At 40.7% G+C, this 24,248-nt stretch overlaps 1 protein-coding gene across 1 annotated transcript; it reads right to left on the reverse strand.

Moving 5' to 3' along the window:
- Window positions 1-568: 568 nt before the first annotated feature.
- On the reverse strand, window positions 569-18,075 carry ISOC1 (isochorismatase domain containing 1; the record flags this gene model as incomplete). The annotated part of the gene is made up of 5 exons (XM_079704093.1): window positions 569-808; window positions 6,024-6,140; window positions 7,779-7,982; window positions 8,082-8,201; window positions 17,773-18,075. 5 exons carry the CDS (start codon window positions 18,073-18,075, stop codon window positions 662-664), a joined length of 891 nt encoding a protein of 296 aa, XP_079560219.1. The 3' UTR covers window positions 569-661.
- Between the last annotated feature and the right edge of the window lie 6,173 nt (window positions 18,076-24,248).

Genomic DNA, 24,248 nt, shown 5'->3' on the forward strand with positions numbered 1-24,248 from the left:
AATGAGTCTTTCTGGGTAAAAGATTCAGTTAAAAAAGAGAACATTAACAGAGAATTAGTGATGGTGAGCAGAATAAGAAAATTAGCATAATTAAGAAAGATATGTAATTATTCAACATAACTTTGTCTGGTTAAACCAGTGCAACATAATAAATAACTTGACTGCATTGTGAGTGAAAGGGGTAACATGATCCAGAGTCCTGTTTTTAAATTCTCGTTTAATAATCCTATTTCAATCAACCTGTAAAGTAAAAGCACTGAATCCACATTAACATTATAACATACACCTTACAATAATACAAAAGTCAAACTATTACTGGTAGATCTTTAACTGTGCACAATTTAAGAAAATTTCACAAGAGTGTGCACTTTTGAAAGTATGATCGGTGTATATGGTATAGAGAAAACAGGCACCTCCATTATAATTTTTTTAATAAATAAAAGCACATTAACATAAAAAGAAGGTAAGCAGCACCTGAAGCCTTTGACATTTGTAACTAAATGCTGGTACCCAAATGGTCTAATTGGTTAAGTTTTACTAAGAGGCGCAAAAAAGGAGCCAATTTTTGACTTAACGTTTTAATTCTACTAGAGACATGAGCTTGTCTGGGCTTACAGTCCTGTCACCTGACGGTGAGTAGCATACCAGTTCTTCACATGTCTTATACTTTGGAAAGCAGACCCGACTCTGGAGCACTCGCCTTAATTAGATTTTGAATTTCCTTGAATTTTGGATGATCTTTATCAGCCACCAGCTGTAGCAGAACAGCTTCACTTGTAGTCACTATGATCCCAGTTCGAGCAAGACGCTTTAAAAAAACAAAAAGACAAATCAAGAAATTAAGCATGAGAATGAACACTGTATTAAAACAGCAAAAAGCATGCCAGGACACAATGATTAGTGTCCTCTATCAAAACCATGGCCCTTAGCCATACCATGAAATTCAGAGATGAGGAGAGATTTCAAACTAGCCACACCACAAACCCTTTATGATGGTTCTCAATATTAGTAATAAGGACTAGAAACAAGTAAAAGAGAATAGGCAGCCAATATTCTCACTTGCCAATATTCTCACTTATATGCACCAGGGACAGAGGGAAATCAAGGCTAAGGACGGTAAAACAATGATTCTTAACTTCTTTTTTTCCTCTCTCCAAATATCTGACATTAAACTGCATGCCCTTCCCATAAGTAAGAAATGCTGGTGGTAGAGGAGCCTCATGTGAGGTTTTAGAATGTGCCCCTGGACGACAACAGAACCACTACCATTGCCACCACTGTAAGCTTTTTAGAATCATAAACAGGAGTATAAAATTTAAGGTTGTATAGAGTTTCATTGACAGGTGAAAGAACATCCTTGCCAAATTGTTCCAGTGGAATCATAATAAAGAGCTAAGGACAGAAATCTCAAGGAAGGGGAGGAGGGAAAGGGAAGGAGGCGGGCAAAGAAGAGAAAGTGGAGAAAAGGGTGGGAGAGGGGAATGGGAGGAGAATTCTAGAGCAGAGATCCTTTTCTGGATGTATTTATCAGAAACCTTAGGGAAAAAAACAGACCAACTGTTTGTTACCCCAAGCAACATTCACTGTAAGAGCCTTAGAAGATGAGGTGGTTAGACACGATTCCTACACAAGTTGGAGGAAAAGACGTGGATCAGTGTCTCGTCATAAAGGGAGTCACCTGAATAAACAGGACATCCCAATGGAGCCAAAGTAAACCCTTCAAATGGCTGCAGATCCAGAGATCCAACCTTCCCACTGGCAGACTCTTCCTTTTTATCCCCAAGGATGCGGAAGGGAGTGTAAGCCATACCCTACTTATCAGATAGCAAGCTTGGACCTCAAACACCAGCACAGGAGTGTGCAGAGCAGGCTGACCACAGCTCTGGAGAAATGAAGAAACAGCAGAGGGTTACATAGGAAAGAGGAAGAAATAAGTGAGGCTGCTAGTGTCCTTTATGTTGGGACAAATCCCAGAGGATGAGTCATCACTGAGTTCTTTAAAGACTTCTGGAAACTAATTTCCTCCTCCTTGCTTTTCAGTCAACTCCTGACTATTGTATCAAACCCTCAGAATCTCAAAGGACTGTGTGCTTGCTTCAGACAGCAGGGTGGGGAATAAGACTAGCTGCAGCTCGGTGCCGTGAATGTCCAGCCATCCAAACGCAGCTCTCTCCCTGGCTGCCCTGCCTTCCTTACTGCTCCCTGTTGAATCAATGGACTTTCAATCCGTCAGTCTGAATCTGAATCATACTTTCAATGTCTGTGAAAGTGCCTTCTATATTCCAAAGTGCAAACAAATGTCAGCTCTCAGTCATCTTTCTAGTTCCTTCATGAGGCAGGAAGGACAGAAAACTGTTTCCAGGTCTGAGGAAGGAATGTGATGACCCAGGAAGAAGGCAGCTTTTTTCCATAGTGCTCTCCTGACCAAACTAGAGCAGCAACGGATCCACCCTAAGCCAACAACCCTCAGGGAGGCTGTGAGGCCGCACACCGTGGCAGGGGCAAGCTGGGACACTAGAGGCACACAGAAAAACACTTTAGTAAACAGAAACTTACATACAATTATTTAACTTCAAGACTGAGATATGCCCAATACTGATTGCATTCAAAAGTAATCAAGCCAAGAACCTGTGTCAGGGGAGGGTGTGGCTCACCCCTTTGCTAAGAATGCAAAGTCTTTAGATCAGACTAACAGATCTTCCCATGGTGCCATCTTCCCACGGTGCCTTCCCAGCCCCAACCTAGAAGGGTACCTGAGCAGAAAGAGAACAGCAGCACTTTTTCCAGACACTGGAAGGTTCCTGCCCGCCACCTTGAGCTATGAGGACACCTACAATACTGGTCCCACACTCACTTTATCTCCTGGCTTTAGAAGGGGCAATTAAAACTCCAGCTATTTAATGCAAATGGGTACATGGCTTAACAGGCTTCCTGAGTTCTTCCCTTACACATGCAAAACCAGTCCAACTAGGCCAAAGGAAAGGTTACTCTGACCCACAAACCTAAAAATGCAAGAACACAAAGCCAAGACAGCCTCAGAGAGGGTGGGGAAAAAAAAAAAGACTAAACCCATTAAATTCCCAAGCAACACTAACGACTCCCCAGAAGTACACGGACATCAAGTTCAAGAGACGGTTTTATTCTATTTTATCTCACATTTACTCTACAATTGTAAGTTGAAAGGAAAATGCCTGTCAGATGGTAGGTGCTCAAAAAATTTTGTGGAATAAAGCACACACCACAGATCCTGGCAGAGAAGTTTTAATAACAGTAACTATAAATCTTATTAGTACAATGGTCTTAACAGGCAATATGGGGTCTCAGGAATGACCTTAAGTAGTTGTGTTCTCAAGGAAAAAAAGAAGGGGAGCAGACCAGAGCTCTATTTCACCTTCATAGTCACAGAAGAAAAAAGGAGACTTAACATTTCTCCCAGGGACTGAGGGACTAAAACACCTCCATAGCAAATTAAGACTAAGAGGAAAAATCTGAAATGTGGCACACATCTTCCCCCATCACCACCTAACCTGTTTCTTCTCTCCCTTTCAACTTCAGCACTGTAAGCCAAGGCAATACTGGCTGCTCCAGGCTCTTCCAAATCCACCCCAGACCATATTCCTTCCTTCCCTCCTCAGAACTTCTCAGGACTAGTCCCTTCTGGGTCTTGGAAGCTGATATATGCTTATACTTTTCTGATCAGATGAACCTCATGAAGACAACAAAAACAAATAATAGCTACAGTAAAAATAAAAGCAACAGCTAACATTTGAGTGTTTACCATATCAGACACTGTACTAAGTGCTATCGATACATTATTTCATTTAATCTTCACAAAAATCCTCCCACATAATGACTATTATTTCTATTTCACAGTCGACAAGAAATTAATCCATCAATCTAAGAAAGAAACAGATGAACCTATTTGCAAGGCAGGAATAGAGACACAGACTTAGAGAACGGACATGTGGACACAGTGGGGGAAGGTGAGGGTGGGATGAATTGGGAGATTAGGATTGATATATATACACTACCATGCATAAAATAGATAGCTAGCAGGAACACGCTATAAAGCACAGGTAGCTTGGCTCGGTGCTTTGTGACGACCTAGATGGGTGGGAGGGAGGTCCAAGAGGGAGGGGACATAGGTATACATATAGCTGACTCACTTCATTGTACAGCAGAAACTAACACAACATTGTAAAGCAATTATACTCCAATTAAAAAAAAAGGAAGAAATGGAAAATTTTATTCAAGCCAAAGTGAGGATTATAATCAGGGAACAGCCCCTCAGAAAGCTCTGAGAACTGGTCCACCCGTTAGAAGTCAAAGCAGTTACATAAATTGAGACAGAGGGCTGTACATTAAATGACATATTATTGACAGTTTACATAATCCAGATCTAAGTGCCATTGTGGTGGGTCATGTGACCCTTTAGAAGATCAAGAAGGAATGTTATCTTTTAAGGGGTTGTCGGCTCTTTATGGTTGAGCAGGTATTTCTGCTGATGGGAGGTTTGGTCGATGTATACTTTAGATACACAATGCACAGTAGGGAGGAGAGAGGAGGCCAAAGGGCGAAGAAAATTTTTTCATGTTTAAATTTTTCTTGTCTTGCCATAAAAATATGAATTTTATTTCACATCACCAATGAGAAATCTGAGGCAAAGATATTAGGTAATTTGTCCAAGGACACAAGTTTACAAAATGCCAGAACCTGAATTCAAACCCGTATTATCCCTCCACTGTTTAGACTCCTCCTAATCAGTAAGATTACAGACTACCTCCAAAAGAATGAGGCTCAGATGGTAAATGGCTGTTTTTATTCTGAGTCTTGGTAGAACACAGAACTGCCAACAATCAAAATTTTCTGTAATAAATGGCATAATAAAGGCGTCTAAAAAAACTTGAATGTAGGACAAAAGTTCTTGAAATCTCTTTACAAGCAAGGAAAATTTTTGGTTTTGTATGTTCTTAGTTTTTCGCTTCCTTGGAAACACTTCAAATTCTGGACCTCAGCATTACCATAAAGGTATTCAGAGAAGAAAAGAGCTGCCTGCCAAGGTAGCTCGGATCTGACAGTGGAAGTGTTTAAACTCAGATTACTAAGGAAATTTGAAAAGTGGAAACTAACTATGACTGTAAGAACAGCTTAAAGATCTCTGCTGAGAAGGGAAGAAGCAACACTTAGTATCTAACTAACCAGAGAACCCAGTAGTCCAAGTGGACTTGAAAATAGTTGAATAAAATAAATAAAACCATTTCCACCTGTAATCGCAAAATAGGACTCACTGCTCAGGAATAAGAGAAGGGATGGCCAACCAGGGCCTTAAAACCACTGCTGCTGCCAGCCACCCGCCTGCTTCTGCATCAGCCCTCCCCACTGACTTGAGTCAGTGGGATTAATTGAGGGAGTTTGTTTTTCAACAGTCTCGGAATAGGCAATACTTACGTAAGGCTACTGTTATGCAACACTGATGAAAGTCATCAACTCCCTGACTCTGAAGTATATCTTGACACTCCACGCAGACAGCCATTAAACACTGTGTGTGAGTGGTGCCCACAGTAAGAGACACACCCCCTATCCCCAAAAATTCAAGTCTGAGGAAATCTAACACATGGCTGAACCAGGCTTCGGCCCACCATACCCTAGGTGTTGGCTAGACCCTGGCCGAGTTAAGCCTAGGTGAACTGTTGTTAATTTGCAAATCTTTCAGTAGTTCAGAGTAAGCTTACTGGAATGCCTCTTAGTTCATGTGCAAAACTAGCAAGTTACAACAGAAGATGTAAAGGAGCGTTTGGAATCACTAGACATCTAGAAATAAAGACAGAAGATGTAAAACAGGATATGATGGGGAGACCTCAGAGGTTTGTCGTGCGTAGTAGAAACCCCGGAAATCAGTCTGATTGTTGTCAGACCAAGCTCAAATTTAAGAGGTAAATCTTTCACTGCTGTTACATATTTAATACTCTCCAAATTTACTTGGAAGCCCTGGCTAACGATTTATTTTAAAGCAGGACAATTACCTCAAGAGCAAACATCCTGTCCATCATGCTTCTCGACGACGTGGCATCAGCGACAATATGAACCTCGATACCTCTGCCAACGAGCTCCAGAGCTGTCTGCTGGATGCACACATGGGTCTAGTAGGAAAGTAAAAACCATATGTAATAACATGGTAAACTACAAGTATTTTACAAATGTGCAGCAACACGGTAGAGCAGAAAGAGCACTACAGGTCTAATGGCCTTGTCCACATCTAGTTTTGCCTCCAACTCACTAGTGATCTTGAGCATAAACAACATTTCTGGCTTTGGCTGCCTCTTTGTTAAGTCAGGGACTGCATTACATCAATGTTCTTTGTACTGGGAACCTTGAACATATTCTTAGAGCTCTGTGAGCACTTTTTTTTTAAAAGATTTTCATCTATGTCATCTGGATGACCTTCATATGGCTGACTACTACCACTCAGTTTTGATGCCACTCGCAGTTGGGTTTATTTCTGTATTCACACCAAGTGCCTAACACAAAGAACGCGTTTGCAGTACTGCCAATTGAGATAATGGTGGGAAAACTGAGTTGTTATAAGGCACCCAGTAGTAAAGGTAGGCCAAGTTAAAAATAACTTGTAGCACAGGCAAAAAATACCCAGTATACATCACCAGAAAATGAATTATACAGATTCCATCTTTCTAAGTATGAACTTGTAACAATTCATCAGCAGAGAATAAAGAGTAAAAACATGCTCCAACAGTAAGTGGATTATATAACCAATGAAAGCAGATTTTAATAATGCCAACCAACCTTATCTTCATATGACAAGAGGGCTGTGGAGAATTATCAACTGACAACTCATTAAAATTAGCACTGGAGGACTGCTCAAAGATGATTTTGATTAGACATGAGGTCTAATGATGAACAAGCAAGAAAAGCGCAAAAGTCAGCATTTGGTGTGACATATTTATACAAATAGGCTTCCTTTATTTTATCATTATTTAAGTCAAAATACAGAAATATTTAATATATATCTAAACCTGAGGCTACATCTTCTACTATTAAAACCTACTACTCTGAAACCTACTATCAAAACATCATGGATGTCTTAAATTAATATTATTTGGATTTCACTGTTTTTACAGTTTTCATAATTTTAAAATTTTAGTTCAAGAGGTGTTTAAAAGCTATGAATAAATACTTATATTCTGTTTCTACATGTCAAAAAAACAAACCAAACAAAAAATCATTTTAATCAGCATTAGGAATCCATGAGTATTTTTTTTCCTTTAAAAAAATAGGTACACATGATTCAAATGTGAAGGACAATTAACTACATGACTTCTAAGGTTTTTCTAAAACAAAAACATGACCAAGGTGAGCTCCTATAACACATAAATAAACATACTGTCTTTGGTGAAAATGTGTTCCAAAAGTTGGGGTTCAAAGTAAAGGCCCAAGAATCAATCAACCTAGATTCAAATGCAGCTTCATCTAACTTTAACTAACTCTGTGACCTTGGGCAAGACACATAGCATCTGTGTTTGAGTTTTCTCACCTACAGTATAAGACCAAAAGTACTTAGCTCAGAGGATTTCTGTGAGAGGTCAACAAATTAATATATATAAAGTGTTTAGATCAGTGCCATGCAAGTAGTCAACACTTAAAAAACGGTAGCTATTTTCTATCAGTTACCTACATGGTATTCTATATACAAAATTACATTCTGGAAATAACAAGTTTTCTACAAATGATATTGTGTCCAAAACAGAACAAGAGGTACTCACTTCTACTCCAAATAACACAACACTCCTGACTCCAGGAATCTCTGCTAATGCTGCTTCTACTTCTGGTAATACCATTGAAAACTTGGTCTTTGGAAGTACCAGTTTTACACCCGTTAAATCAATTTCTTGAACAGTGCTTCCAAGACCTTTAGGGTACTGTTCTGTTACAATAACTGGAATTCCTAAAATCCGGGCCCCTTGTAACTGGAGGAAAAAAAACACACAAAGATAAGTAGCAATATACATATGTTTGTGTATGAATCATGCTTTAGCAAATTGGAAAAAATGAACAAGCAAGCATACCAATCTCTGTCCCACACTAATAATATCTCCAAAATACTTGATGGCTGGTCTGAACCTTTCCTGCATATCACAGCAGAAAAACACAGTGCTTGAAGGTGTAAGATTTCCCAGGGTAGTGAGCTGAGGAAAAAAGAAAAAAAGAATGACTTAGCATTTGTTATACAATGACATTTATTTTCAGCTGGAGGTCAGTAAAGAGAGAAAAACATTCCTACTGTTTGACCCATTAAATCCATTTCTACAACTATTGTCTAAGAGAAATGATATGAATAACAGGAAAAAAAAATTATCCCCAAAGATGTCCACTGAATTGCTTTTAATAGTGAAAATTAGAAATAAACCGAGAACCAATACAAAAATGATTTCACAAATTTTAACACATTCACATGACAAACATTTTTTAGCCTATTAAAATAACATATGTATATGTTTTCAAAAAACGTGCACCATTTAAGAAGAAATGCCATAATCTAATGTTAATTTTAAAAACAGAGCACAGTTCAATAGTATTTCAATAATGTAAAAATATGAATAAAAAGTAGAAGCAAATATATGAAAATATGAACACGTGGTTATATAGTTAGGGATGTTGATAACATTTTTTCTTAATACCTTTCTTTTATTTTTCAAATGCTATTTTAAAACATTTGCTAAATGTTATTTAAAAATATGTATTACTTTTATAATAAAAAAACAGTAAAAAAACTTAAATCTGATGATGGCATTGCTTACAAGAACAAAGAATAAAATTTAAATAATCTGTAGCAAAGATTATGGAACAAAAAACTAAAAAAACAGAAACAAATCTAGATATCCTGCTATCATCAACACAGAAATATTAAGTTGGTATTCTCAAGAATAACTTCTTAGACTTCAAAAAAAATTCAATGAAATGATGCCAAGCACATCACCACTGTCAAATGGAAAGACATAAATTTGACATCTGAATTCTTACACATATTTATCACAATCGGGAAAGTCAATGAATTAAGATGAAAACTGGGTATCAGATTACCATGCTTTACATTAATTGCTGTAGGTGGTCTATTATAACAACTTGGGCCCAATATGGATCTACCAAAAAGTGAAAAATCACTGTTGAATACAAGAATTTAATTCTTAAAAATCCATGGTACTTTTCTTTCTACCTTCTCAAATTAGAGAAAGCTCTGGAAAGGATGCAGTTTGATCATGAATGAACCCATGCCACTACTCTTACTAGGCACCCTGTAAGTCTCCCCTCTAATTAACCTAACCCACCCACAGACAATAATTACTCACAATTTTATAGAGGAACCTGAGTCCTGATTACATGGTGGTGGCTTCACCACCAGCCTGGCCCTAGACTCTGCCTTAGTATCTGTGCACATGGCATACTCCCAAGAAACAATTACAAGAATTAAATGAATCATCAAAAGGAATCTTTTATCCTTAACAGTATGACTGTTCTAGTCAGTTTGAACTTTTATTTATCTGTGTCCTGGTCTGAAGGACTCCGGCACCTTAATCTCCCTCTGGTATTAACTCTATAGGTGTGCACTGATTAACCATGTACAGTCCAACACCAAGTTCATGTCAGAATGCGAGTGTCATCTTTAATTCTAACACTATGTGGAGGGTTTTCCTATTCTGCCAATAAAGTATGTTTAAAATAAATATTCAAGCATCTTAAATTATATATGCCATCTTTGGCTGCTTCCTTACTTAAATTTTTAATGCAAGTACCATGCTTCCATTTTGGTCATTATCAAAAGCAATGAGTCTGATGTATATGTAAGTACTTAGGGTACTTTGTTGAAAACCAGTCACTGTGATCATGTATCTTAAATTCTCAGTAAACATTAAATCTTGGCTCAAAAGGCTTAAAATCCATATATATATAGTCTTTTAGAAATTTGAACCAGGGGTCCCTAGTCATCCACAATGTGTTGAGGGGACACTATGAAAAGCAGTTTAGCTGTAACTGTCTTGTTTCAAGTAACTGTAATGCACCTTAGCAATTTTGCCATTCTACTACATGGGAATACCAGCAAGCAGGCAAAAACTCCCAGGCAGTTGCCTAAGTATGCTGGATGGCCATGCACTAACACACAGCCTACACTTGCTTTGATCTCCAGCTTTCAGATCTTATCTCAGACTGTATTGACTAACTCTGTATACATTCCTAACAAGTTTGGTTGTCTGGATTATAAATTAACATAGGATTGGAAACAGCAAATCTGAAAGGAAACTGCTGAAGATAGGCAAACTGATAGCAGCAAGAAATGACAGCTGAGGAAGAAAAGATTAAAAATACAATAAAAGCAGATCAAAACTCAACTAGCTCTCAGTCTAGACTCCAATGAAGGAGTAACAAGCTGTATGTAAGTTATAAATTGGGACAAAATCATTTTATCACACTCATTAAGAAAATAAGTTACATAATATTTTAGGACTACCATATAAAATGGTCAAAATATTGAAAATTGGGATACTTAAAGGAATAAAAACTTACCTACTCAGAAATCCTAGAATATTCAGACTTGTGGTCTCCTGGGGTTCCTGTTACCTGGTGCTTCCCTATACCTCATTTCAGCTGTGAGGCATCTGTTCTAGGCAGGGGACCACATCATACGTATGTCATATTAGACACAGATTGAGGAGGTCAGAAAATGCAGCCCTGAAATCCTTAGCACCCTGCAAATCCTTTCTAGTAGAGGAATTCATCATCTATAAACCTTCAGTTAAAGAAAGAAACCATAGAGATAAGCGTGTGAGGCATATTTTTATGCAGAAATGACTGGTTATAATTTCATGAAACAAAAATGCCTTAGACATTCTCCTCTCCAGGAGTTGACATCCCCTTGAATATGACCTGCACTTAGTAATTTGCTTCTTCAGAGTATAGAGGGAGGGTAATGGTGAACACGGCCTCAGCCAGGTGATCAAGATTGAGGTAATCCATGGTGACAGTATTCAGCTTTGATATGTGATGAGAATGACCTTCATGATCTTCCTCTCAAAATCTCACAACCCTGGTTGAAGCATGAGGAAAACATCAGATAAACCCAAAATGAGGTCATTCTACAAAAATATCTAATCAGTACTCCTTAAAACTGTCAAGGTCATTAACAACAATGAAACTCTGAGAAACTGCCATAACCCAGAGGAGTCCAAGGAGACATGACAACTAAACGTAATCAGTATCCTGGATTGGATCCTGGGACAGAAAAAGGACATTAGGGAAAAGCTAGTGAAATCTGACTAAAGTGTGGCGCTCAGCTTATAGTAATGTACCAATGTTGGTTCCTTAGCTGTGACAAATATGCCACAGTAATGTAAGATGTTAGCAAGAAGAGAAACCAGGTCAGGTATACAGGAGCTCTCTGTACTATCCTTTGCAACTTTGTTGTAAATCAACACTATTCTAAAATTAAAAGTTTATGAAAAAAAAAAAAGGTCTCCCTATGCCATAGTAGTAGGGGGAAAAGATGCTACTTTATGAATAAACTCCATATCTTACAAGACAGAAAAAGGAGGATTTGAGGCTACCAAAACAAAAAACAAACAAATAAAAACTCTAACCAAACCCTCCATCCACGCCAAATCCACATGAATTTCAGTAATTGTTGTTAAATTACACACTGACTCTATAATTCAGGGACTTCGTAACTTGACTCCCACATCCACCCCAAATTCACATGAATTTCAGTAATTGTTGTTAAATTACACACTGACTCTGTAATTCAGGGACTTCGTAACTTGACTCAGAAATTCCTCTTAAACCAAAACCTTGTACATAACTAAAAGTGCTGCTCATTGTCAAACATGTTGCAACTGCAAGACAGCAAATTAAAAGTGACCTTGACCAAGTGCCATCATGAGTAAAAGTGAAACAATTACAGATCAACACATATTCAAGAAGTATGAAGAAATCACATATAAGTATGTGTATATACACACACCTTCACATATTTATATACATAAATCCCTACACATACACATACACATAACAAATACGTATTTCAATATACATATTTCAATACAAAAAGTTGATCACAATGGCTTCCTCAAGCAACAGTTTAAGAGATAAATTTCAAGTATAAATTTTTTGTCCACTTTCTTAAGAACTGTCTTAGCTGGCATTCAACCTTAGATTTCATATTCAAAAGACTCTTCATCCCCAAGTCTCATTATTACCACGATCATAACAGTATTTACTACCCTCCTTCACTTCCACATGTGCTCTGACCATTTTCTAACAACGGCTGCTACATCTGCAATTAATCTGCTCTTCCCTTGCTCGGTTACTCAGGACAGGCACATACACAGTGGCTGGCCTTGCTTAGTGATACATGGTGCCCCACTTCTGTTCTCTCCGTAAACATAATGCATGGTGAGTGTTGTATGTTGAATCGTGTGCTCTAAAATTCATATGTTGAATTCCTAACCACCAGTACTGTACCTCAGAAAGTGGCCTTATTTGGAAACAGTCACTGAAAACATAATTAGTTAAGATGAGGTCATACTGGAGTAGAGTGGGTGCCTAATCCAACAGGAGTGGCATCCTTATTAAAAGGGGAAATCTGGGCACAGAGAAGGCCATGTGAACATGAAGGGAGAGATCAAGGTGACGTGTCTACATGCCACGCAATGCCAAAGACTCCCAACAAACCACCAAAAGCCAGGAGAGAGGCATGGAACGGCTTCTTCTTCACAGCCCTCAGAAGGAACCAAACCTGATCTAAAGCCTCCAGAATTATGAGAAAATAAATTTCTGTTGTATAAGCCACTCAGTTTGTGGTATTATACTTTGTTACAGCAGCAACCTAGCAAACCACTACAGTGAGTAAACTATATATCTTTAGGAATGATTAAAGTTTGGAATTATAAATGTGATGTTTTCAAAATTTTAGTAGTCTATTATAGTCACAATATAGGCATGATGTGCTTGGGAGAGGGGTCTAGAAGGGGATATGAGGTATCATTATTTCACTGAGAAGTGTTTCCAAGGAAACCTGATTACCACAGGTATAGTAAGGCTTTGTTCCAATACTGACTCAAAACAGAGTTCTGTGACATGACTCTCCCAGGTTACAAGAGTGCCTACACAGGACAGCCCAGGGGCATTAGAATCTGAGTCCAAATGTCCATTTCACTAATTTCAATTACACGAAATGCAGCAAATCATTAACATCTCCAAACAGCTGCTTCTTAATCTGTAACAAAGTAATAAAAATAGTATCTACCTCATAGGGCTGTTTCAAGGATTAAATCAGCTTCATGTAAATCAATCAATAAATGTATTAGGTTATTGTGTATCCCTCCTATAGGAAACATACGCTCTGAAGGTCAGCACATGTTAAAAAATAGTTCTTCTGTAATGAGGTTAAAATACGACTTACTACTAAAATCCCTTATGAAAACAATAAATATATAGAAAGAAATACTGATATTGCCTAACTTATGTTAACATAGTCTACAGAATTAAGAAATGATTCATAAAGTGGATTTCTAAATGTCACCAAAAGACTGACCATTACATGATCTGCTCCTGGCAAAACAGTTTGGGGCTTTTTAATTTAGACTGCAAGAGAATATTTATTTCACTCTTATTTTACAACCTACTCACCTGCTGTAAACACTAATGTCACTTGCATTGAGGTTACAACTCCAGCGAGCTTTCTAACTGCCTGAGGGAAGCCAGCCAACTCCATCAATTTCAGTCTTAAGGACGATGGGTTTCTTTAGATTGTACCTGAGGTTGGAGAGAAGGTGACGCTGGCCAGATCCCAGGAACACAGTGATATCTGAATCTACTTTGGATTCCCCTTGGCAAACTAAATAAAAGAAAAAAATTTCCAAACACAGTTTGGAAACTGTGTTTAGCTCCCACTCAAACACAGTTTATTTATAGGTAGCCTCTAATGTATCCACAAGAGGCAAAATGTGTACAATGCTTTGGGCAGTAATCTGCAATGTTAAATTTTTAAAAAGTGGGCGGGGCAGACAATATCATACCCTCAGGATCCAGCTGTTTTCTCCAGTGCCGCTGACACTGTGCGCCTCCCAAGATAGTTCCTGCCTGCTTCTCTAACTCAAGACTTCTGAGCATTAGCTTATCTACCTGCTCCTCCTACAGGCTCCATAGTAAAGGTTCTGAAATCAAAAATCACCACCTTCCAACTAGCAAGCCCAAGGGAGACCCAAGTCCTTTGCCCTTTCTTTCCAAACCTGCCTTCTCTCCCTTCCCACCATGTACTCTGGGGTCTCTTCTAGCTACAAAATGTCTACACCTCTGTTTAAAATAATCATAGTACTAATAAACTTCCAAGAAGTAAAACCTGGAGCAGAATCCCTTCCCAATTAACTACCTCAGGAAAAAGTAGAAATAACCTTCCCAGGGAAGCCCGTATCTTCTGCCCACACGAAGCTGCCAGAGCCTTCTTTCCTACATACCGAAGTAAAATCCTCTCGCTGGTGTCATTCTTACTACGTCCTTTTCTTCCTCTCTTCTACTTGGGCTCTGCCCTCCCTGGTGATAAGCTGGAAAAATACACTGGTAGTGGTATCATATCAAACTTACATGAGTTTCCAGGGTTGGATTCTCCATTAGTTAAAACTTGGGAAATACCTTGTGAAAAATTAACACTTATAAGTCATAAAAATGACCTAAATTCCCACTGTATAATCCTCTCATTTACATTTCTTCCCCTGCGTCTCAAAATTCCTTAGACTTCAAGCATTTTGACAAGGCTGAAGACACATAAACCGTGCTTGAAACATGAGCTGTCTTCAGACACTCGGTCACTTGGACAGAATATTTCAGAAAAGAAGACACTAAAAAGTTACCACAGCCTAATGCTGGCAATGGGGGTCTTAAAGATCAATCCCCACAGAACCACTAACCAACCACCAGTGCAGACAGTGTGGCACAAGCAACCACTGTGTTTTACAAGGTCACTAGTAACGTCAGTCAGAACAAGCGTGAAAGCAAACTCGGACCCCTGTGTAAATTAAGAATACATTCTAGAATATATTGTATGTTAGCCAGGGCCACAGAGGCCATAAGGCCTATTCTTGGAGAAATAATAAATGGCATTATTTAAGCTGTGGATTACATGTGGCCAAACATGCTCTTCATCCCTGCCTCTGGGAGAAGGGGCCTATCATACCCAGAGCATGGCCTCACTGACAGGTCACCTTGAGTCTTGCTGAGTGACAGGCATCTGTTCCACAGAAACAATGAATAGCATCAAAACAAAAGATGTTACAAGTTCAAGTTTGTGGCTTGTTTTCCATTCTGCTTGATATTTTCATTAAGCATGAAAAGAGAACATAAATGCTATGGCCAGCTGTAGGATCTTCACACGCTTTGCCATGGAACCTCAGGCAATTTCCTACATGTTCTGCTCTTTGGTAAAATGAAGGAGTTAGATTACTAGGTACGGAACAAGAATTGGGTCTTATCCATGTTTACATTCACTGGGCCAGGCACTTACAGCTGCCATTCAAATGTGGAGTGAACTCTAAGTTCTCGTCCAGCCATAAAATGTCCATATCTCTAGGATTACACAGCCAGGTTCCAAAAAAATATAGTAAAACGGTCATGAAAAGAAGTACCTTCCCTTTTGCTTCTGAGAATATCCATACACACACACACACACACACACACACACACATATCTCTCTTCATATAAATAGGTATCAGAATAAGTATATGGATATATATGATATGTGTGTATATTCCTCCACATTATCTATTTTTAAGCTGGGGGAGGCACCTGGCTGAAGAAGTCAAGCTATTGTGATTATTAAAATGAAAAAATATAAAAATATTTTAAATACTTTAAAATATATAAAGTATCCTATAACAGATGCTTAAGAATTATTGGACTATTTAGTGGGAAAAAATAACATTTTTAAAAGAATGGGACAGAGTAGTGATATTATAATTATTATTTTAAACACCACCACACAAAATTAACTATATTTTATCTCCAATACCAAGCAAAAGACTTCAAAAGCCACATGTGACCTGAATTATATAATGCCTTTTGAGAATATACAAGACATTTCAGGTATATACATATATTTTATTAACTTCTAAACTGATAAGTTAAAAAGAGTTCTCAGATCCAGGCTTTAAATTTTTCAAAATAAGAAATCCCATTGTTGGGGGAGGGGGAAGTCTTAAAGACTTGGGGTGGGTGCTAGTTTGGCATAACATTTTATTAGGTAACAGCCCACTCTCCCTCCCAACCACTACGGGAAATGCATCACAAAGAAGTCTGCATCCTCAGTAAAGCTCCAGATCTCTTCAGCTAGTATTTGGATTCTCCCCTTTATTAATGGATTTGTCAAAGGTGCATCCAGCTTCTTCCATATTTTGGCAGCAATAATCTAAACAGACTGACAAGGAAGGCTGCAGAGAGGTGTCAGCCATGAAAACTCTTGAAGGCATAAAAATGGGTGGTAGTAAACACCTACCAACCACAACTCTCCCAAGAGCAGGGCAAATTCTAGGGTATCAGACATCAACTGCCTCCCTTTTGGCTCTCCAAGGGTTGACCACAGAATCTCATAGCCTTTGCCCTCTGGTTAAAGTATCTGCTTTGGAAGCTTCTGGCCTTCCTTTGCTATCACTTGCTGGAGTAATAGCAAACAAGACCAATTCCACAGACAACTACAAGTGAAAAACAAACAAACAAACCACCAAAACCTACAGAATAGTCCTCAGAAAATGACACTTGAATATTAAAATGCATTCTAATCCTGAATCCCACATTTCAGTTTGGTCTTCCAAAGAAATGGCTTACCGGTTTCTCAACCCAAAAAAATGGTGGTGGTGTAGTACCTAAAATACACCTTTTGTTCTTGCTTTTCAACAGGATAAATCTTCCGGTGAATCCTCTGAGCTGAGCATAAAAAGAACACAGGAGGCAGATCTGCGTAGTATTAGAGCACGGCTTTTTAAAAATATTAAAAAGGCATAAAATAATCCTCAGGTATGACAACTTTTTCGGCCAGCACGACCAGGAAAGAATGGTCTAGCCAAAGTCGGGTATTTAAGAAGGTGCTGCAGTGCTGAGTCAAACGACTTTTTCAAGGTAGGCAACGTATATATGTAATCAACAGATTCAGTTGACAGTTACTAGGAAGAGGCTAAACAAGGTTATTTCACTTAAGGTTAGGAAAGACTTAAGATCAAAGGAGCTGAAAACTGGGGAAGAGGATGGGTGAAAGGATATGACTCCTGAAGTTTGTATTTCCGCAAGTGGTAAACACAACTCCGGGAACAAACCCTAAGGCCAATACTCCCCACAATCTCTTTTCCCCGGTTCTGCATCAACCCAAATAAAAACACAGCTACTCTGCACAGCCCTTCGGTTACGCAGGAGGCTGGGACTCGCTCCCGGCACACAAAGCGGATGCGGGCAGCTGAGGACCACACACGTGGGGGCGTTCGCGCGCGCCGCCAATAGCCGGGAGGCCCACGCCCCGTCTTCGGCCGAGGCCAGCCGGTGACCGTCACCTTCAGACAGGCGCCTTCGCTGGGCCATCCCGGAGGCTTGCGACAGCGGCACGGCCCTTCCCAGCGGGCCAGCCGCGCACGGTCCGCCGCCGAGGGGCACCTGAGGAGCGCCGCGGGGACGGGGACGCACGGGGACCGGGAGCTGCGGCTCGGCGCGCGGCCCTCCCGCGGAACCCACCTGGATCTGCAGCGGTACGAGGCGCACCTTGCAGCGCTCGCTCACCGCGAAGCCCTTGGGCAGGTCCACGTACTGGCCCCACTCCTCCGCGAAGAGCTGCACCACGAATTTGCGGTGCATGTCGATCTGGTCGCCATACAGACTGAGGAACTTCTGGATGAGCAGCTCGTAGCCCGCGCCGTGCGGCACGGCTGAGGGCCGCGCGAAGACCGAGAAGCAGAAGAGCACGGGGACCGTGCCCGACGGCGCCCCCACGCCACCGCCGCTGGGGAGCGCCGGGACCGCGGGCTCCGCCGCCGCCATGTTCCCCGAGCGTCTGCTAGCTCCGAAACCGCGAGGCGCAGACACCGCCGGCAGCCGCGGCCCCGCCTCCCCGCGCCGCCTGTCGCCTGCTCTGGAAGGCGAGGGGGCGGGTCCTGGCGGCCACGGCTCCCGCGCCCTCCTCCCTGCCCGGCGGAGGGCGGACCCTAAGGAGGGCCGGGCTGTGGGGCCGGCGCTCGAGCGAGCGCCCCCTCCAACTTCCGGCGGTGCGCGGCCCCTCCGGCGGGCCGCGAGGGGCCCGGTCGCCTCGCACACCCTCGACCTGCCTGGGCTGCCCGGTGCTCTAGTCCTCAGAGGAGATCTGTGGCCCGCCTTCCACCCCGCTCCGCCCACCGTCGAGCGGTGTGCTCCGGAAGTTTGGGCCTGTGCTTGGGGACACGGGGCTGCCCGGCTAAAACTGCTGGGACGCGTTACCTGTCGGTCTTGTCCAGAGGCAGGCAGTCCTTGAGGACGGCGGCAGTAATCTTAAAACCAGTCGGGCAGGCTGATCGATGCCCTAAGAAGAGCGGTGGGAGTCGATGCTTCCTTAGGAGGGCCATCCGAGACTCAGAATTTCATGTTTTTCCACCCCATGAAACACAGTTATCTCTCTAGTCGTGGATCTGAGGTCTTGCCCTCCCTTTATCTCAACCCAATTTCCAGGAGAAATTGGACGGGGAATTGCAAAAAATATAAAGGGGTTTAAGAGTAAAAATCAGGACTTTATATTCAAACTGAGGATTCTGTTTTTGAGCGAGTAAAAGCAATCACCCTCAAATAACTTCTGACTTATGAACACTGTAAGGCACTATAATTAGCTGGAATTAGAAAAGTATACATTATGAACAAAGTTTCCTTAAACAGAAGGTCCTGGGAAGATAGGCTTGTGACTCTAAACAGACAATTAGATTTTAGATATTAGGGGTTTCATCTTTTAGAAAGAAAGAAATGTCAGAGTTTCTCAATTGGCATTGCTGACATTTAGAATGGATACTATTTCATTCTAAATGAGGGGGGTGGCTATCTTGTGTATTTGTAGGATGTTTAGCAGCATCCCTGGCCTCTACCCACTAGATGCCAGTATCACCATGCACCTCCCTAATTTTGACAATCAAAAATGTTTCCAGGGCTTCCCTGGTGGCGCAGTGGTTGAGAGTCCGCCTGCCGATGCGGGGGATGCGGGTTCGTGCCCCGGTCCGGGAGGATCCCATGTGCCGCGGAGCGGCTGGGCCCGTGAGCCATGGCCGCTGGGCCTGCGCATCCGGAGCCTGTGCTCCACAACGGTTGAGCCCACAACAGTGAGAGGCCCGCGTACAACAACAACAACAACAAAAAAAATGTTTCCAGACATTGCCATATACCCCCAGGGGGCACTTACTGGCAATTTGCCCCCAGTTGAGAACCACTGCTTTAAAATAATGCCAATACCATCCTTTGGCCTCTACTGCTCACTTGTACCCAACCTACTGAAAATAGTCTGTTTTCTGTCTTCTCATCAAACTTTGAGATTCCATTTAAAACTGTTGTCTGAACCCATCAAACCAAAATGATATTTTTGCAGATATCATTCCACTGAAAGTCTTCTGTATGCAGATGTGCAAGTCTGTGCTAAGAGAAAGGTACTTTCTCTAGACGAACTAATTACAAAAAGGTACCTATTCTAGGGGGACTAATTATAAAAGTGTTCCTTCTACTCACTAATGCCTTCTGGGACAGAGCAGATTGGAGATTGGAAATTGGTCTGGACCTAAGTCCCCCTCAACAAGCACCTCTGCATCTGCACGGTCTCTTCTGATGGCCCCGAGTCAACATACTTATTCCACTCTCAGATTTTTTAAATGGTTTCTTTACTGAAAGTCAGAAACCTAATTTCCATATCCATTGTACTACCTGAGATTGGCCTTTGGCCATTTAATAGTGCAGTCTCTGTGGTAAAAACACATCAAATAACATTAATAAAACAGGTATTTGATGGATATATTCACATTTATTGAGTACCAACTGTGTCAAGCAGTGCATTACTATGCTAGAAAAGTGCCATGAGTGCACCTTTCACTGATAATTTACTATTCTCAGGAAGCTAATTATTAGAGTATTAAGTTTTATAAATGTTGTTGGAAAGAGTCAATGAATAAGAATCCATAAGCAGATATTCTAATGACAAGAAGAAAATAACTATCCTAATTGACAAATCATTACAGGTAAAATGCCCAAAATGATCTCATATAGGACTCTGAGGACATTTATTAGTTGAATTTAAGCACTTACTTTCAGAATTTAAATTCAAAGCAATTCAAGAAGTTAGTTTATACAGTATTGATTAATATGCTACTGCACTGCAGAAACAAACTTCAGAATCTCAGTGGTTTAATACAACAAAGGCTTATTTCTTACTCCCCCTAATTAGCAGTAACATTTGACAAGCTGATTACTCCTTCCATTTTAAATCATATTCTTTACTTCATCTCCTGGATACCATTCTCTTTTATTTCTCCTTCTACTTCATTTTTAAGTTCTTTTCCCACATTCTCCTCATTTCCCAGACCTCTAAACATTTGAGTACACCAGGGCTTAGTCCTCACACCCCTTCTTTAAGACCCATGGCTTTAAATAGCACCCACAGACTTTTGACTGCCAAATTTATGTCATGTAAGACCTCACTCCTGAATGCCAGACTCATATACAAGTGCCTATTCGATATCCCCACTTGGATCTCTAACAGATTTCTCACATTTAATTTGGTTTTGCACCCTCTCCAAACATTCTCCTGCCTGTGTTAGCATGTAAGCAAATGTCAACCTCATTTTAGTCACTAAGTACAATAACCATGAGCTTATCCTTTATTCCTCTTTCTCTCTCCCCCCAACCTATCAACAAGACCTGATCATCAAAATCCAAAACTTCCCACCCAAGGCCAAACCACCATCATCCCTCATCTGACTAAAACACTATCCTCTTGAACTGTGCCTATTTGTTGATTTTTGTACCTCGAAAGGCCACTTACCACATGGCAATCAGAGTAGTACTTTAAAATCGTGATTTCACAGTACATCACTCCTCTGTTCAAAATCCTCCAGTACATAGAAACAGAACTCAAGAAAATCCAGATGTTGGAATTAAGAGAAAAGAGCTTTAAGGTAGTTATTGTATAACTATATTTAAGAATGTAAAGGATGTTTATAAGAATGAACAGAGAATATCAGCAGATATTGCTGCATATCAGCTGAGAAATGAAAATGACAAAAAATAAACAAATGTATGTTTTAACACTAAAAAGTACAATATTTGGGAAAAAATTCACTGGATAGTCTAAACATCAGATTATAAGTTACAGAAGAAATGATTAGTGAAATTGCAAAAAAGATTTATAGAGTTTATCCAAGGTGAAGAACACAAGGAGATTTTAAAAATATGAAATAGCCTTAGAGATCTGTAGGACACTATCAAGTGGTCTAATGTATGTGTAATCGGAGTCCAAGAAGGAGAATCAAGACATAGTGGGACAGAAAGAATATCTGATGAAATATTGGCCCAAAATAGCACTTCTTATTAAGTCCTCAGCATGCTAACATTTATCTAAGAGCTTAGTATCAAGGAAACCCACATGTGACATTTGGTGTGAGGAATGATCCAAGAAAGTCACGGTGAATGGGATTTGAAAGCTGTCAAGCTAGTAATGAATACCTTACCATTTCCAGAGAGTGGAACACAGATAGTTCCTGGCAACTGTCCTGGCAACTGTTAAAACTTCACGAAGAGTGAACTTGGATCATATTCCAGTGGAAAGAAGTGCCTTAGCTTTATCAACCATTTGAAAAATATGGAGGAAGTAATAATTATAGAGATAAAGGAATAATAATTATAGAGATAAAGAAAACTTGTGACAGTTACAAGTCTTTATTGATGCTCTAGAAAAAGATAGAAAGATAATTGCCAATTAAAAGATAAGTGTGAAATCCAGAATGCCTTTTTTGGTAGCATTGAAAGAGGCTCTCAGTTCCTACAGTGAGAAGATAGAGAATGCTGAGGACAAGGACTAGGACTTAATATCAAGAATAGCAGAGCTCCAAAGAACATTAAACTCTTAAACAATACATATTTTCTATGCCAAGGTCAGGGCCCTGGTTGGGAAATGGAACCATGACACATGGGATGGGACTGATAACACCAAAAATCATGAGTCCTCAGATTCCTTAATGACTAGCATTCCCCAATATTTTGAAGACAGTGCAGAGGCTTTTCCTCAGCAAGACATGAACTCTTCCAGGATTTTCCCTCCACCTTTCCTCCTGGTACCTAGGCCCATACATAGGCTTAAGCAACAGCAAAACCAGGCCATAGATGTACTGGGCCTGATAAGGAAAGAAAGGAATGGTATCTCAAAGGAACTGCAGAATCTAACCAGCAGGAGCTGAGACCATGCATCGCACTGGAGTGTGAGGGTGCATGATCAAGGAGGTGGAGCATAAGTTTATCAATCAAGAAACTTCCAGCATACAGAACTTAACACCCTTGTAAAGCTTTTGGGAGATAGACCAGACACAGTGCTTCTAGGGCAGCTCCTACGTGGACCACACATTTACATTTCTCAGTCCAAAACTATGGTAGCTGTCTTTCCCTCTGAAGAGATATAAAGTGGCTGGACATCCTGCAGAACATCACATGCATCCACTATATTGATAACATCACACTAATTGGAGAAGATAAGGAAAAAGTTATTCGTGGCAGGGTTTGGTAAGACCAAAGAGCTCCAGAGGGGAGAGAGAAACTCTCAGAAGTTTCAAGGACCGATCACATTCGTAAAATTTTAGGGTCCAGTATCTAGGGCATTCTAAGACACCCCCGTCAAAGTACAGGACAAATTAATGCTTCTTGCACTTGCTATTCCCACCATGAAGAAGGAAGCACACCGCCTAGGAGACCTCTTTAGTATATCATAGAGACAGCATATTCCACAACTGAGCATAAGCCAAGACTCATGCTGCACAACATGAAATGCTGCCAGCTTTGAGTGGGGCCGAGAGTAGTAGAAATGGCTTTGCAGTAGGTCCCAGCAGTGGTGCAAGCAGCCCTGCCTCTCAGACCATACAACCTGACAAATCCTATGTTACTGGACATACTAATGGTACAAAAGGATGCTGTTAGATTTATGGTAAACCCCAGTGCAAGAATCACAATGCAGACACCATAAGTTCTGGAACAAAGCTATGCCACCTGCAGCAGAAATTTATATTCTGATAGGACATAAAGTAACCATGCAGATGGAACCGCCCATCCTGAGCTGATTTCTGTCAGATCCACCAAAACCTAAGGTTAAGAAAGCCAAGAGGAAACCCATAGAAAGCTGGAAGTGATTTTTATGGGATCAATAATAAGCAAGGGGCCTCCCTGGTGGCGCAGTGGTTGAGAGTCCGCCTGCCGATGCAGGGGATACGGGTTCGTGTCCCGGTCTGGGAGGATCCCATATGCCGCGGAGCGGCTGGGCCCGTGAGCCATGGCCGCTGAGCCTGCGCATCCGGAGCCTGTGCTCCGCAACGGGAGAGGCCACAACAGTGAGAGGCCCGCGTACCGCAAAAAAAAAAAAAAAAAAAAAAAAAAAAAAAAAAAAAAAAAATAATAAGCAAGAATGGACAGAACAACTGAACTACATGAGCAGCTAGTCTAAACACCCACGTCATCCACCAGTGTTTCACCAGTGCCTGTCCCTCAGGTCAGACAGGGAATTCATTATCACTAGCTGATGGGGTATAAAAAGTTTGAGCTTGGTTCACAAATGGATTGGCTTAGTATGTTGGTATAAGCCTTGGAAGTCAGGAATGAGGGGAAATCCTCCCAGTGGGCAAAACTTTGAGCAGCAAGCTGGTCACCTACTTTGCATGGAAAGAGAAGTTGCCTGAGCTGAGCTTAGAAAAAAACAGAGAATCATGAGCAGTGCAAATGGCTTGGCAAGCTAGTCAGGAACCTGGAAGAAGAAAGATTGGAAAATCAGGAACAAAGAGATCTGGGATAGACACATGAATGTGTTCATATGGGAATAAGCACCAAGTGTGACAATTTTCATATTGTATGGTAATGCTCACTAAAAGGAGCCTCTAGAAGAGAGATACTATCCCACCAGGTAGACAACCAGAATATATAAAGGATTCCTATCAGTCAATGATAAAAAGACAGCCCAA

The sequence above is a fragment of the Hyperoodon ampullatus genome, assembly GCF_949752795.1.
Source record: "Hyperoodon ampullatus genome assembly, chromosome: 4".
In the NCBI taxonomy this organism is placed as follows: Eukaryota; Metazoa; Chordata; class Mammalia; order Artiodactyla; family Ziphiidae; genus Hyperoodon; species Hyperoodon ampullatus.